General features: G+C 41.6%; 1 protein-coding gene across 27 annotated transcripts in view; it reads left to right on the top strand.

The window, feature by feature from the left end:
- Positions 1-17117, top strand: part of ADGRL2 (adhesion G protein-coupled receptor L2) — a 207058-nt gene that overhangs the window by 168203 nt on the left and 21738 nt on the right. For all 27 annotated transcript variants that reach the window (XM_033151717.1, XM_033151720.1, XM_033151718.1 and 24 more), the window contains 7 exons: positions 2641-2824; positions 5368-5490; positions 5746-5951; positions 7384-7557; positions 8073-8279; positions 9846-10066; positions 12032-12098. In XM_033151717.1, coding sequence (XP_033007608.1) covers positions 2641-2824; positions 5368-5490; positions 5746-5951; positions 7384-7557; positions 8073-8279; positions 9846-10066; positions 12032-12098 — 1182 coding nt within the window. The remainder of the gene's footprint in view (positions 1-2640; positions 2825-5367; positions 5491-5745; positions 5952-7383; positions 7558-8072; positions 8280-9845; positions 10067-12031; positions 12099-17117) is intronic.

The following is a 17117-nucleotide window of genomic DNA, read 5'->3' as shown; positions in this document are numbered from 1 at the left end:
AGGCCCTCGGCGCTGGATCTCAGTGTCCGGGCTGAACAATGGGGGTGGAGACGCTCCTTCAGGTATACAGGACCGAGGCCGTTTAGGGCTTTAAAGGTCAGCACCAACACTTTGAATTGTGCTCGGAAACGTACTGGGAGCCAATGTAGATCTCTCAGGACCGGTGTTATGTGGTCCCGGCGGCCACTCCCAGTCACCAGTCTAGCTGCCGCATTCTGGATTAATTGCAGTTTCTGGGTCACCTTCAAAGGTCCCACATAGAGCGCATTGCAGTAGTCCAGTGGGATCTCAAGCCTCCTTCACATTTTACTCTTGAAAAGGGGCAATATGAGTAGAAAGGGAATCCTTGAGGCCCCACTCCTGCCATTCATATATTAAGTGTGGGTGTCTGAGGTGGGGGAAGCCTTTGCACATAGATGTCCAGACACATAGGCTTCCAATACCCAGAGAAGCCTGCATTTGTAGGCTAACCCACATCAGAAGTCTATGCTAATGGTTGGGCCCATGTACATCTGCTACGTGACTCCCTCCACCCTTCGTGATTATTGTTGCTACCTTTATATACCATCCATGAATTCAGTTCTCTAGTGGTTGGTATTCAACTATGTTTTACCCAGAGTACTCCTGTTGCAATTGATGTACCTAACTTAGCCATGTTCATTACTTTCCACGTGCCTACTCTGAGTAAAACTTAGTTTAATACAACTCATAGATTAAACACACACACACACACACACACACACACACACAAAATCCAATTGTACAAATACAACTTAGCACGTAAAACCACCCCAAAGCCAGCACAAACACAGCAGCACAAAATCAGTTTTAAACCGGCAAGGGGAAAACATTTATGTTAGCAATTCATAGGCAGCTTAGTGTAAAAACAAAACAAAAAACTCTCTAAGCAATTTACCAAGTTTTTTAAAAAAAATATCCATAAAACTATAAGGCTAGAATACAAATAAGATGAAAATACATGTTGTCACTAAAAATCCATAATCTGAATACTAAAACAAAATACTGAGGAGTGCATTTTTTGGGGGGGAATTAACAGTCAAAAATGCCCAAGAAAATAACTAAGCTTTTAATGGGCATCTAAAACACGTCACGGTTGACATTTCCTGGATTGTGTGGGAGAGCAGGGAAGGAATTAAGCATATTTTAAAAATGTGCATGTCCTGGAAGAATATGAAGGTCTACACTTGGCACAATGCAGGTGGGCACCAGGCCAGCCTCTCTGATGAGGATGTTCTGTGTATGGGACACCACTACCAAAAAGACCTAGCTACCTTTGGACTGTGGCATTATGGCCTGGGAATTTATTCTAACTCTCCACCTCCCTCCCTAGCAACCTTTGGCAAGAAATAGTGTCATTAAAGAGCTGACTATTTTAATGTGAGCGAAGAAAAGCGGCCAGTCAGACAACATTAAAAATATAAGGAGTGAATCAGGCTAATGGATGCATGCAGCCATCATGACGCGTATATATACACTCAACACAAACTGCAGCACAGCCTCAATTTCTCACTGAGATCATTTTTTGTAGGTCTCAGATGAGCTTCCCAGTTTGGCTAAGACTAATAAAAACCTCTTAAAATTACAAATCGAAAGCCGGCTGATGCTATGCAAATGAAGCAAGTCCTCACTTCGCGACAGAGGATTCATTTGTAACTCAGATCAGAGGCTCCGATCCGTGTTTCTTGGTGACTAATGAATATGGCCTCTGCAGACCAATTTCTGTTCCACTCTATTTAATGGCTGAAGCAGTATCAGTGTGAGCAGTTTGACTCTTCTATTTCCCATTAGAGAAGAGGGAAAGAAAATCCTTTCATTCCACTCCAAAGTATCTCCCACCTGCCATTGTGGAGACTCACAATTCAGACAGAAAGAGGATATTAAGATGGATTAGGCTAATTAATTTTGCTCCTGACAATAGATAGTCTTGACCCAACTTTTCCTATTCATTCAGGCGTGGAGCAGTGTTTTGGGCGCGACATCTTTTTATTTGTGTGGCGCACCCCGTTTGCATTTCCATTTGTTTTCGAAATGGACCAGCCAAATCATATGCAGATATAGATATATGCGCCTAATGACACATTGTAACTAGGTAAATGGGACACGGTGATTCAGCAGTCACCCACATTATGCATTAACCTAAGAGCCTCCCTTCAATTGACAAATACTGTGTTTTCACTAAAGATCCTTTTAAAAAAAATCTTCCTTAATTGCCTATTATTTTGTGAGCATCTTAATGTGCGTATAAGTATGTGAGATCAGGCCGCTACTGATCATTCTTCAGTTCTAAATAAATGGGGAAATCCTTTGCTCCTGCCGAACTTAAAGTGCACATTGGAGCCCAGTATAGCTCTAGCCTGGCTAAAGGAACTTAAAAATTAAAGCCATGAGCGTTCCCTTTTTATATGCTTCAGTATGCTAATAATATTCTTTTTCACTGCTACTCCAAGGCTTCTTATATCAATGCTCCTTGTTATAAGGGGAAAGCAGTAGCCTTTTGGTCTTTAAATCACCGCAAATTATGTTGACAGTTAAATACTGTAATTGTCATCAGATCATGTTAGGGACTCTTCTCCTGTTGCCTTAAGGCAGTAAGGCCTAATATTTTTCTACTGAATGCAGGCTATTGTTGACACGGTGGACAACCTGCTTAGGACCCAAGCGCTAGACTCCTGGAGAGATATGAATTCCTCTGAACGAGCCCATGCTGCAACCATGTTACTTGACACCCTAGAAGAAGGGGCCTTTGTCTTGGCTGACAACCTCTTAGAACCAACAAGGGTCGCAATGCCTACAGATCACATCGGTAAGTGAATACATCTTGAAACGCTTGGCATCACACCGTGGGAAGAGTCCACCAAACCTAGTGGTTTGGGATGTCCATATATTCCACATTTGATGGAACAGTATAATTGGCCTGATTAGAAATGTATTATATGAAAATAATACAGAAACCCCTGCATTTTAAAAATGGAAAACCATTAGAGATTGATGTTATGGTTATAGAACAGATAGGGACTAACATTGTAACCCAGAGAATTCCTAGTTCGATTATTTTTGGCTAACACAATTAAGTCAAAGGACTTAGGCAAGTAACCATTATCTTATTCTCATCCCATCACATCCGAATTATGGAGCTAATAATGTTGGGCTACTCCTGAAGGATTATTGTAAATATTTCTGAATAAAATGTGCATGTAGCGCTTTGAACACTTTGAAAAATGTGCTACATAAATGATAGAAAATACATACATATTTTTCAGTCCTCGTGGTAGAAACTTTCTCCCTTATAATCAGTTCCTAATGAATGCAGATTACTTTCAGGGAGAGCGCATTGCCAACGTTGGGTGCATAGCACATAGACTAAATGTTTGCATTAAACACAACTGCCTTCAGGTGAAAGTGTGTTCAGTGAGCCACGTCTCCCACAATACAAAATAGCCATGCTTCACAGATTGCAAAATAGCTACCGACACTTGGAGCATAATTTATCATTTAAATGCTGGCAGGGAAATGAAACTATTATGTATTAGGGACATACAGGTATATCTTGTTGTGGTTAAGAAGGTTGTTGTGTATAGATTTAAAATGCTATTCTCCTTGCGCCCTTGAGGCTTATACCAGTCTACATATTAGGAGGTAGAGCACACATATGTCACAAACATTTCGAGGCTGGACCTTGAAACGGAAGAATAATTTATGAATGGGAGAATGTCAGGTCCGTGGATTTGTGAATGAGGCGGTGCATGTTTTGGCTGCTAAAGGTGGAAGCAGAGTTTGCAGATGATCAACTGTGCAATGCTAAGGATGTCTAGGTAAAGGTAAAGGAACCCCTTTACCAGTCACGGACGACTCTGGCGTTGTGACATCTATCTCACTTTACTGGCCGAGGGAGCCGACGTTTGTCCGCAGACAGCTTCCGTGTCATGTGGCCAACATGACTAAGCCGCTTCTGGCGAACCAGAGCAGTGCACAGAAACACCGTTTACCTTCCCGCTGGAGCGGTACCCGGTACCTATTTATCTACTTGCACTTGGACGTGCTTTTGAACTGCTAGGTTGACAGGAGCACGGACCGAGCAACGGGAGCTCACCCCATCGCGGGGATTCAAACTGCCGACCTTCTGATCGGCAAGCCCTAGGCTCTGTGGTTTAGACCACAGCACCACCCACGTCCCTTACATGTGTCCACTCCAAAGTAAATTCATCTAGGTTAAGTGGGCCTTTGTCTGCAAAGCAAATCCCCTTTGCACCAGGCCTGGTGAGCTGGAGAGATGGATTGGCTGGAGTTTCCCCACCACCCAGTCATCGCACTGACAGCCACTATCAGCCTGCAGAGTGAGGTCAGCATATAGAGTCTCCCCCACAATGGGCAGAAGTAACACCAGTGGACGCCATGTTCCAGGAAAGAGGAGGTGCTAAGCTGGACCTCTTCATTTGCTGGCATCGGTCCCGAGCGTTGCTGAATCACTGCATTACCTCCAGGCTGCTGCAGCACCCTGCTTTCCCCCTCCTCCAGCCATCTCCCCTGGCCGGTGTGAGAGTTGTGGATGCAGCGGTGGGTTCCACCACTCCGTCACAACACTGCCCCTGCCCAACTAGTTGCTATCTGGTAACCATATTTATTTCATAGTTAGTTCATCTATTTACATTTATAAATATATACCCATATCCTGGGTGTTTTTTTCCTAGAAAAATAGCTGCTGGTACTCACCCTGCTACAGTTTTTAACAATAAAGAGGTGCCGGTACTGCATACTCTTGAGTAACCCCTGAAAAAAAAGCACTGTCCATATCCTACCTTTCCCCAGAATCGTGCCCATTGTTATCACATCCACCACCCCTTTAATTAGGGGTGAAGTAAGTTAGGCTAAAATACAATGACTGAGCCATGGTCAACCTACAGAGATTTAAGCCTAGATGTCCCCAGTCCCATTCTGGCAGTTTTAATGATCTACTCCTCTGTCTTCCTGTTGCTAAGAGATTAGGCATAGCAATAGCAGGTAGGACACGAACACTAAAAATTCATGCATCATGGCTGCTTTGGTCTCCAAAAGTTAAGCATTTCTTCCAACTAAGAACTCTTGGGACTTTTGAAGTGATCTCTTTTGGGCTCACATTAAAACCAGGTTGGCTGTCATGTTCTTTGAACTGGCGTGCTGTTACTTTTGTGCATCCGCACTTGGGTTTGATTAAAATTTAAAGGAAAACGACTCCAATGCTACCGGTATGCATCTGTCACGTACAAGCAAGAAAATAAGCATCCCGAAAGGGGGAAAGGAAAAAGGAAAGCATCGGCCAAATCCGACGACAGAAAACGAAAACCTTCTTCTTGCTTTTTGTCCACCCAGTCTTGGAGGTTGCAGTGCTCAGTACCGAAGGGCAGGTGCAGGACTTGAAATTCCCCCAGGGCAATGCAGGAGGCAATTCGATCCAGCTCTCTTCGAACACTGTGAAGCAGAACAGCAGAAGTGGTATGTCCTTTGCAAACAATTTATTTTTCAGCTGTAGCAACTTAATTTTGGAAGGGTTTGCTGTGTTATAATAATACACCCTCAGCAACATTAATAATAGCTAGTCGATAGCTCTCATTTGTAAGTAACATTAGGCTGGCTTTTTTCTTTCTTTTTTTACTCGAATCAATCTTTCTTCACTAAAGCTGGGGAGGGGTAGGCTATTTAAAACATGTCATGTTATTTAAAGTGACTATAATAGCTTTCTTTTCACAGGTTTAGCAAAGCTGGTTTTCATAATTTACAAAAGCTTGGGCCAGTTCCTCAGTACGGAAAATGCAACCATCAAACTGGGAGGAGAGTTTGCTGGCAGGAACAGTACCATCGCTGTGAACTCTGACGTCATTGCAGCCTCCATCAACAAGGAGTCCAGTCGTGTGTACTTGACAGACCCTGTTCTTTTCACCCTGGCACACATTGATGTGAGTTATGGTAATGAATTAATGGGAAGGTCATAAAATCAGCAAGAGCGAAGAGCAAAGAAGGGACGGGGGTGGATCTTTCAATTTGAATTTTAAATGTCAGACTAGGTCAGAGGCACAGGTTTGTTTAAGTCTACGAACATAAAATTAAATGAGCCTGGTTCAGTGATTATTAGAACTTAAGTGTATTCTTAATGAAAGCTAATTCGGTAATCAACATGAAAATGTAAATGGCTCTAATTTGTTCCTAAGTGAAAATTAACTCTTACCTTAGCAGCAGGACAGAAAAACACCAGCTCTTATGATTTTGCTTTCTTAATGCAGCAAAATTTTAATGGAACTTACAAGCATTTTGCTCTAATTCCATACTGTCTGCTGGAGCCCATTCACTAATCGTTCAGATAGGTTTAGTCAATGAAGGAATCTGGTGCTGTTTTCTGCTTGACACTAGGTTTAACTTCTCTGTGCTTGAACTCTATACCAGGCGCAGGCAAACGTGGCCCTCCAGATGTTTTGGGACTACAATTCCCATCATCCCTGACCACTGGTCCTGTCAGCTAGGGATTATGGGGGCTATAGACCCAAAACATCTGGAGGGCTGAGTTTGACTATGCCTGATCTATACAGTCAGGTGTTAGTATTCCGACTAAACATCAGGAAGAACGATTTGACAATAAGAGCAGCTCAGCAGTGGAACAGACTGTTTAAAGTTGTTGTTTTTAGCAGAGGTTAGATGTCCATCTGTATGATCTAGTTGATATTCCTGTATTGCATGGGGTTGGACTAGATGACCCTCAGGATCCCTTCCAATGCTACAATTTTATTTTCCCAGCTGAGATTTTCCATTTACCAAAAGACACATGTAAAAGAAAGGGGGGGGAACCCTATCTAGGTGTTTTTCCCCAGACCAGTTTTTCAGTTCAATTTAATCTGAATTATGATGTCTAGTGATCCTTTAGACTTGATGGAAATTGAGAAAAGGAAAGTGAATTCGTTAGTAAATCCTCAATTATTCAAGAAGCCCTTCAGAGAAACTTCATGTATCTATTGCTGCAGGATAGGCAGAAATGGCCACAAGTGCATAGTATGAGCATTGAACAGCAAGCAGGAAACTGTGATTAAAATTAGATCTATAGTAATGTGGATTGCACATTGACGTATTTTAAACTATTAAACCCACTTTATAACTAGGGTTGTTCAACATGCTTTTGCCGGGTTTGCTAATGCTGGGTACAATCCACCACAGTCTATCATAGGTCACCTTAATTGCTGTTTAATGGGGTATGAACCAATGTCCCTTATTAAGTTGTGCTTCAAAACAGCAGACAAAAATATGGAGAATGCAATCCAAATTGTATTCTATGCCCATTGTGTCATACTTGACATTTCTGGGTGTACAGTTCTAATTTTCTTTCATCCTGGTGTTTTGCAGACCAAGAATTATTTCAATGCAAATTGTTCCTTCTGGAACTACTCTGAACGGACTATGATGGGCTATTGGTCAACTCAAGGATGCAAGCTGATCGACACAAATAAAACGCATACCACGTGTGCATGTAGCCACCTAACCAATTTTGCAATCCTTATGGCACATCGGGGAATTGCGGTAAGGAATGATGCCTTTAATCGGCAACCAGATGAACACCCAGTTTAACTTCTCTATGTTTGAACTATCTATACAGTCGGATGTTTGTATAATTTCAGAATCCTTCTGGGCATCTCATTTCACAGTATTCCAAATATGACCGCTGTGTTCCATAGGTTCAGATGTAAAATAAAGAAAAAGAATGTGTCTGTTCAGCTCCTTATATTTAATGCTGAATGCCATTTCATAAAAGAAGCTCAAACATACAGTTATCTCCTATCATTGTATAGCAATATTTTTTGCTTTCTGGCAGATTTAAGTTCTCCGACCCTGTATCAACAGACCCTTGCTTTCTCAAAGTATTTTGTAGATTTCTGCTATGATTGCAGTTAAGACTGATTACTTGATAACCCTGCACGTAACTGCCAATGAAAAGGCTGTTATTGGAATTTCTAAGTGTTAGCGACAAACATGATATTTTAGTTTTGTATTGATCAGTGACCACACTAATTTGCTTTACTCTTCATCATTTCCAGTACAATGGAATGCATGGTTTACTCCTCACTGTCATCACCTGGGTAGGGATTGTCATTTCCCTTGTCTGCCTGGCAATTTGCATCTTCACTTTCTGTTTCTTCCGCGGCCTTCAAAGTGACCGAAACACAATTCACAAGAACCTTTGCATCAACCTCCTCATTGCAGAATTTATTTTCCTAATAGGCATCGATAAGACGGAGTACAAGGTAAGCCCTCTATATTTAACACACATCTGAAGATACCTCCCTGAAAGTAATGGTAGCAGTAAAGTATTCGATGGCCAAAAGAAGTTTCTCAGTTCTCTGCTTTTCTGATGCAACCATTAGCCACTTTTCCCATGGACGGGTAGGTTACTCAGGAAATATGGCAGGCAGAGAAAAGGTTGAACAGCTAATGTCTGAAACTTCTCATTTAGATCCAAAAAATGGAACTATCTCATTCAGCTCGAGAGCGTTAAGATTTTGCGTGGAAAACGAGTTTAGCACTATATATGGCTTAGAATTTACTATGCCACAAAGACTAACATCAGTTTAGATTAAACAACAAAAAATTTTGATGCCATAGAAGGTGCAGGAGGGTCCACTGGCACCCACAGGTGTTGGCGACCTCTGTTGTAGAGAAAGCAAGAAAACATGCCTGTTCAATGTTGTTAAGTTGGGAACCGGTAGAAGCTTAATAAGCCTGCCAGAGAGTTTCTTGTCAGCTATTGTTTAGCATTTAAGCCAGCAAGTTTTTCCTTCAATATTGTGTGTGTATTAGAGAGGAAGGGAGATCATAGGTGTACAAGTGATGACAATTCAGATTGATGTATGGTAGTTTCTGTTATTTATGGTCATTGTTGAAGATCAGTTATTGTAATCCAGTGAAACAGATTTTGCAGCTCCATTGGGACAAATGGAACTAAGGAAGCAGTTAAATGCTTAACTCCCAGTTGGCTGCAGTGGATTCTTAGATATGCCTGCCTCTTGTCCAGTAGGTTTACCTAGCGCCCCCAGATACAGGAGAATGTTACACAGAAATAATACATTCCTATCCTTAAGAGATAGAAAGCTATGGAATTCTTCTCCTTTGTGTGTCTTCATTTCTCATTTCAGATTAGCCTTTTCCTAAATCTTAAGGCATGAGGCTGAACCCATGGTTTTTCTAAAATAAGCTGCCCTTAGAATTGAGTCAGTCGGTAGGATTTTGTTCCGTACTCCTCTACAGAGTATGGCTAGTGATATGATAGCAGATCTTCCTAAAAATAGAAAAAGCCACGATATTTGATATTTAAAGGGAAATGGAATATTCTGACAGAGGCATAAGAATCTTCAACAGAAGGTATAAATAATACATCTAGTAGCTGTGGCTCTTTATCTTCTTGTACCAAATCATCTGCAATATAAGCCTTACAGCAGAGTGTTAACATTGCACTACCAAAAATTAATGGACTGCTTGCCACACTTGATATTCCATTGCGTCGAAGAATGCTAATAGGCACATATTTTCCATATCTTAACTCACAGAGTGCAAGAGAGTAGAGGCTGCAGCTACTGTGAGCACAATACTGTTTTCAGTAGTTATGAATATGAAGTTTTATGTTTGCGGTGTGTGTGTGTGTGTGTATTGGGAGGGGCTCAATCCACTCGTTGAGGTTCACTGCATATACAGTATGCTGCTATTACAAACCAAGCTGTTAACATCCACATTATTTCGTTTTCTGAATACATCAGATGAAGTGGGAAGGTTGAAAGTGTAGCAGCTTGCATTTGATTGTTTCTTTCTCTTTGCAGATTGCATGCCCAATATTTGCAGGCCTCTTACACTTTTTCTTCCTGGCAGCCTTTGCCTGGATGTGCCTAGAAGGGGTGCAGCTCTATCTCATGTTAGTAGAAGTATTTGAAAGTGAATATTCTAGGAAGAAGTACTACTATGTTGCTGGCTACCTCTTTCCTGCCACTGTTGTTGGTGTCTCGGCAGCTATCGACTACTCCAGCTATGGAGCACAAAATGCGTAAGTAATTGCTAGTGACCCGAGTGTTTCAGGCGGGTTTTTTCCCCTCAAAGCGTGTTAGCTGTCAGAGCCCCCTGACAGACTAAAATAGCACCAGAAAGCTTTATTGGTACGAGAATGGCAAGGCTGTGTGCAAATTCCAATCAGGTCTTTTGTAATTTTCTAGGTTCAGAGAATTTGTACCCTGGAGAGGCAAGATTCTAAATTACCGCCTTTCTTTTTAACACAAAAGATTGACCCGAAACAAATTGGAGAAAAAGTAAATAACTTTTTGGGCCTCCAATGAATATTAAGTAAAATAAAACAAAATAAAATTCTACTTTACTTAAAAGTATCTGGTTTGCTTTAACCCCACTGCCCTGGTTTTAAGCTAAACACTTCATTAGATTTCTTTGTTCAGCATGCTTTCTAGCCAGTTCTCCTTCTGGAGAATGATAGTGCGGTGTTTCTGCCCCAGTGGTTCACTTTGATAATATTTATCGGGAAAGAATCGGATTAAAATTAGCCCACTGCTTTCTATTTGTAAAATAAAAATAAAAATAGAGATATTTATACAAAATGACAGAAGGTAGACAAAAAAAAAATGATTTCTGGGATTTATGTTGCTAGAGACATAAATGTGCCTTCCAATACAGCTTATTTTGTCCTTTGATGAAATTAGTTACAGTATGGGCAGATACTGTTGGAATACAAGCAAGCTGCTTGATTCTGCTGTTGATGAAAGACAAATGAAAGCGATTCAGTAGGGAGCTGTGCTATATGAAAAGTGAATCAGTAAGTGAAGTGAGTCCCGATAAACTGATGCGTAATTTAGTTTAATCCTGATTGTTTTTTGTTTTTGTTTTAACTATTAAATTTGCAGCAGCAGGGCTGAGGCATTTTGTTTGTATTATGCTGCTCTGTAGAAGAAGAAAAAAATATGACATTTAATCATTTTCTGAGTTGGCTTTCCTTGGGGATAGTCAAGTGATGGACAGCTAAAAGCATATTTTAAATGCACAAAGAAAAGCTGTGTGGGGAGAGGGGGACCCACATCTATACTCTTGCTGGGTTCACGGCCTGTATCAAATACTAACCCAAAAGGAAGCAGAGTTGCTTAATCAAATATCAGGCTTCTTGTGGTTGCCATCTACTTCCAGGTACCCCTTTGGGTTGATCAGCTGTACCACACAGGGCATCTTCTTAATGCTTGATGCTTTTCAACTTGTTAGTTGGCCCCCATTCTAAGGTGAGCTGCACCAGTGTCAACACCACTATTTTCTTGTTGCATTTCGTTGAAAAGAAAGGGGGGGGAGAGAAGGGAGAAATAAATAAGCTTGAATGAGAGAGAAGCATTGAGAAAGGAAAATGGATGTGGCCTTGAGTTTCATTCTGAGGTTTGATAGGTTCCAGATTTTAAAAGTGTAAAAGGTACTTACCACCACCATCAAATGGGGGGGGGGCATGCAGGTGGTTTGCAATAGTGTAAAGAAAATGGACTGATGGGCAACAATTAATGAGCGTAAAGATGAAAGCAGGTGATCATAAGGAAGTCATGTTGAAAAGCTCAATAAACGGACACATTCTCAAGCATATGCTAGTGGTCAGAATTACATCACCATGCATTTAACTGAAAGAGAGAGTTGCATGGCTGATTTTCTCAACGTAGAACACTTACGGTGCGCTAATGCAGTTTCCCTTGGTGACCGTGCCATTGAACGATGTTAATCTCCTCCCGCTTGGCACTCCAAATCATGCTCAGGAATAACATGCACACGAGGAAGCAAGACAGCCAGCTGTGTATGGCATCCATTTTCAAGAACAGGTTTCATATGGATGTCCACATGGGGTTACTGTTTGAAAAAAAAAAAAGCCACATCATAGCCAGTCCATGTGAATAAGTCCAAAGAGATGTCTACTTTCCATTGGTAACACAGAGTGTATGTGCTGTTCTCATGCCACTTTTCTTCTTTTTTTCTGTAACAGCTGCTGGCTCAAGGTTGACAACTATTTTATCTGGAGTTTCATTGGGCCTGTTACCTTCATTATTCTGGTAAGAATACTCTCTCTTTCCTTTCCGCCTATCTGCCTGCCTCTCTCCCAATCCACAATGGAAATGACCAAAATACATTGAAAGTTTATATTATATTTGCTATGAAACTGTCATAGCAAGAGCCATAAGCCCATGTTCTCCAGCATCATCTTCTCACCATAACCAACCAGATGCTCATGGAAAGTGCACTTCTCATGGGTTGTCCCCCCCACCCCACCCCCACCCCCACAGCAACTTATCTCATACCGATACTGGAGGTAGAAGACAGCCATCACAACTTCTAGCCACTGAAAGTCTTATCTGTCTAACTGCCTTTTAAAGCTGTCCAAGTTGGGGGGGGGGCAGCGCCACGTCATGTGACAGCAAATTCTACTATGCACTGTGTTCATTTTGTCTGTCCCAATATTCAACACTCCAGCATTCAACTTAATTGGATGACCTTGGGTTCCAGTATTGTGAGATACGGAAACCCCTCTCTGTTGTCTGTACACAAATCGGTGAATTTCGACCAAAGACTTTGTACAATTGTGATGGCATACGAATCACAAGTCTTAGTTTTGATTCGTGCACAGTGCTATCCCCCCTTGAGATGATAATTTTGGGATTTCTGTATTTCCTTCTGGTTTTAGAGCCTTTCAGATATCTTTGTAGAATCATGAGTTGGAAGGGACCCTAAGGGTCGTCTAGTGCAACCCCTTGCAATGCAGGAATCATAGCTAAAGTATCCCTGATATATCATCATTTACTATTATCTCTGTACCTGCTGAACTAAAACCGTGCTGTTTTAAAAGCAGGACTGTTAATAGGCTTTTATTTATTTATTTATTTATTTACTTTCTTTCTTTTATTATACTTTGCTCTTCATCCAAGAAGTTCAGAGCTTTGTATAGATGGTTTTCAGGTGGTGCCCCACCCATGTACTTGTTTAGGAAAAGACCCTTTTAATTTAAGCAGCTATGTGCCTTCAAACTATTCTTCCTCACACATTCTATAATGCAAATGCTAATGATCCTTTTTTTTGGGGGGTACCATTTTTCATTTTACCAAACATTGCTGCATTGTAGCTGGTGTGTTGGTGCAAAATGTAGCCTTGTTCAAGAAGAGATTTATCTTCTTGAAGTAGTCTTACAGTCTGAGCCTTTAAGCTACTGTATGTATTGAGTCATACCCATGGCACCTAATGTCATTCTGTAGGATTGAGTTGCCAATCTTTATCCTTGATTGCCAGTTGAGTCCAGAGAAGGCAGTTTTTTCTCAGCAAAGCTGTACGTTATACGCAGACTAGTATTTATTTCCCCCATCATGTTCATTGCGTTAATCATACTGTAAATCACATTATTGAAATGTTTTTTTTAAAAAAACACTGTATATAATGCACAGAATTGAAATCAATGGCTTGGCCTGCCCATCCTCCACATTGCAGAACACTCCTGAGAGTCAGGGGACAGACCCCTCTTGCATAGTGTGGGATGTGGTGCAAAGGGAATCAGTGTCACTTTTGACTTATACCAATTCTCCCTTGCCATTGCATCCCCTACAACACAACTCATGCCAATCAGGAGGATTAATCTGTATGTGCAATATTTATCATGACTGAACATTAAAAAAAAAACTATTTGGCTTGATCATTGGCATATGGCATACACAGATTGCACAACATAGCAGTCCGGTGGCAAAATCTGATTCTAGTTATTTCACAGTATGGCTGAGGATTTGACAGCAGGTAAAATGCTCCTGCGGTTAAACGGGATTTCATTCTTGAAGTTCTCCCTGGCATATAAGAAGTGTGCATCATAGAGCAGGTACATCATTCATATTCACACAACTATAAGGATAGTGTTTCGTTTTGTTTTAATTTCTCCTTTCATCATCTCAAGCAACACGGTTGATAGAAGCGTGGGCAGAGGAAACAAGACACAGCAAATTATTTGAGATATGCCAGTATAGATAATATTGGAAGTGATGCTCCCACTCCTCTAACTTTTTAGATTGTAATTAAAAACGGCAGCTTTTAATTCTGTATGCCAACGTGCAGGACTCCTTGGTATTTTTCGAAAGAAACATTACAGGCTGAATCGTCCAGCTGAGCACTTCCTTTCCTCGTGGTACAATTTCTGTTGTTTGTGCAACACAACACGTAAGCTAGAATCTCACCGAAATAAGCTGCAGCCAAAGGGGCAAGCCGTTTCTTCCAAAACGTGATTGTTTCACTGTAAGTGAGATAATCTTGCATGTTATGCTTCCCCTTCCAGTTTGAAGCCTGGAATGTGGCAATAGTAGGAGTTCTGCCACATCAGTAGCAGAGGGCATTGCGGTGTGGCACCACCGCTCCTGCTCTCCAGTTGGGCTGTGTCGCTGCTGCTTACCAAGGAGGCAGAGGAGGAGGAATTAGGCAGCAGTCAGCTGGTACAGTGCCAACACACCGGAGGAACCAATCCAGTTCTCCCGCCAGTGCCTCTGTAGTGTGCCAGCCTCACCGCTGCCTCATCCCTCCTCTCTACCTCCCAGAAAGCAACGATGAAAGAAACCAGAGGTCAGGTGCACCATGTTGTCTTCTACTGCTTCCTAAGTTGTGAATAATAATAATAATAATAATAATAATAATAATAATAATAATACCAGCAAGTAGAACTTCAGTACGCCAGGGAGAAAGTTCCAGCCCATATTGTACACTTAGAATGCTGAGGACTGTGGGTGTTATATGTATTTAAAAACTGCATCTCCTACCTGCAGCCTGAAGTACTTTAGCCCATTCTGCCACCTCATTCGCACGTAATTCTGTTGCAAGTGGACTGGTCACAGGCGTGGGAATAAAATGGCTGAAAGTAATGTGCGAGCTAAAGTTGAGTGAGCCCAAGGTCTTGGTATGTCTCCTTCCCTCTTTCATTTCCCCCCCAAAAATAACAGCATCATTTACTGTGAGCAGTACTTTCTTTGGGGTTTTCTCCCCCCCCCCCTTTCTCTGTCTTTAAATAACATTACACTTTGTGTGGGCCTTGGGCATTGAGGCAGATATTGGTGTTTCCTCATAACCAGGTCAGAGTGAAAATCGGGGTGAGGGACATTTAATCATATTGACCATGTACAGTCAGAGTCTACTATTATTTACCGGCCATGACATTATTATCCTCCTGCAAATCATTTAGACTGAGAAGTGAAAGGCCTTTGGGAGCAGTATTCCCAACTTCAAAAAATATGAAACAGCAGGTAGCAATCACTGCACAGTTCCTGGGAGTAATTCTTCTCTGGCAATTGCTTTGCCCTCTAATAGTACCGACCAAAAGAAAAGGGAGTGTAATGATTCGAGAACAGTGTAATGTGAACAGTGTAACTGCAGAATAAGTATGGGTGTACATTAATGTATATGCACTACCAGCGCCATTCAAGAATTTACCATTACAATCCTTACAAACATATGGCGATGGTTGCATAAAACAACAGCAGCAGCTGTTGCTACTATTTAACGATTTATTTAGCCCCAACAATGTGCTGCAATAATCATGGAATACAGTGGTACCTCAGGTTACAGATGCTTCAGGTTACAGACGCTTCACGTTACAGACTCCGCTAACCCAGAAATAGTACCTCGGGTTAAGAACTTTGCTTTAGCATGAGAACAGAAATCACACGGCGGCAGAACGGCGGCAGCGGGAGGCCCCATTAGCTTAAGTGGTACCTCAGGTTAAGAACAGTTTCAGGTTAAGAACGGACCTCCAGAACGAATTAAGTTCTTAACCCGAGGTGCCACTGTATTTGTTAGCTGGAACGCAACTCTCAATGCAGAGTATGCTAGAGTCGTCCCAATACTGGGCTGCCTTCAACTAAATTATAAAGTAGACCTGCTGTGTATGACTCCGTTAGATGCAGCACACTGAAAACGGAGTTTGTGTTTCTAGTCCTTAATAGAAAAGCTCATAATGTGTGAACTACTTTTAATGGACTTTCAAACTCTACATTATAGGTTGTTCCAAGATTTTTGGGTGACTGTTGAGTATGAAACACAGCCAAAAAACAAACAAAACAAACAAAAACACCCTCATTTCTTCCTTACACATATGTGGGCACACCCAGCCAGGAAAGGCAAACAGCAGATAGTTAATTCTTTATTTTCAAAAGCAGCTCCTTAGGCACACCGGATACACACACTATGTAGTTGTCTACATACAGTAGCTGTTTTCCAAGTTCGTGCCTGGTGAAGCAGTTGAAGAAACAGAGGGACCACACTTCCCTCCTCCTGGGCTTAGGTACCCTTGTCTGACGTGAGTGCACACATGCAACCTGGGCACCGAGGAGTCTCTTCCTCCTCTTCCAACCTGTCCTGCACGCCCAACCCCCAACTCTTAAATGCTTGGACCCTTCCTCTTCTCCTTTCCTGGCTCCTGGGTGGCACCCAGCCCCATACATCTCTGCCCCTCCTCTCCTGGGTTTGCCTCCACCACATATTTGTCAGAGTGCTTCCAGTCCCTGTCAATATGTTACCTTGTGCATAACTGTTATCATGTGTACACAGATGTGTCTATTTGACACTGAATTGAGAACAACCACACAGTTTAATTTACTGGCTTTAGAATTTGAGATCTTATTCTCTTCCCACCTCCAGCCCACATACACAAAATTGTAGACTCCTTTGGGGGAAAGACTAATACACCCATTAAGGAACAGTTAGATAAATTATAGTCTATACTGATCTTAATTGATAAGTTGCAGAAAATAAAAGCCTGAGTGTCGGTGATTTAATGGGCCGCTATCAGCATTTATATGATCTTGAGGCTTTAGTCCATTGTAATTCAAGCAAAAGATTTATTTAGTACATTCTCAGATAAGATTCTGTGGCCATGATAACCTAATATAAATTTAGGCACTCATGATCTTGTTGAAATTGGCTGCTAATTTGAGGGAAGGAGATGGGCAGCATAATGTTATCTTTGTTTTAAAGGAACTGGAAGAAAATTGTGTTCTTTGGGTATAGTAAATGTTCAAGGGGAAATCTGCAACCGGATGTTCCACTGACTTCATCCT

This window comes from Lacerta agilis, chromosome 6 (genome assembly GCF_009819535.1).
Source record: "Lacerta agilis isolate rLacAgi1 chromosome 6, rLacAgi1.pri, whole genome shotgun sequence".
Taxonomy (NCBI): Eukaryota; Metazoa; Chordata; class Lepidosauria; order Squamata; family Lacertidae; genus Lacerta; species Lacerta agilis.
Note: the sequence above shows the minus strand (reverse complement) of the source record. Positions and strands in the feature narration are given on the sequence as shown.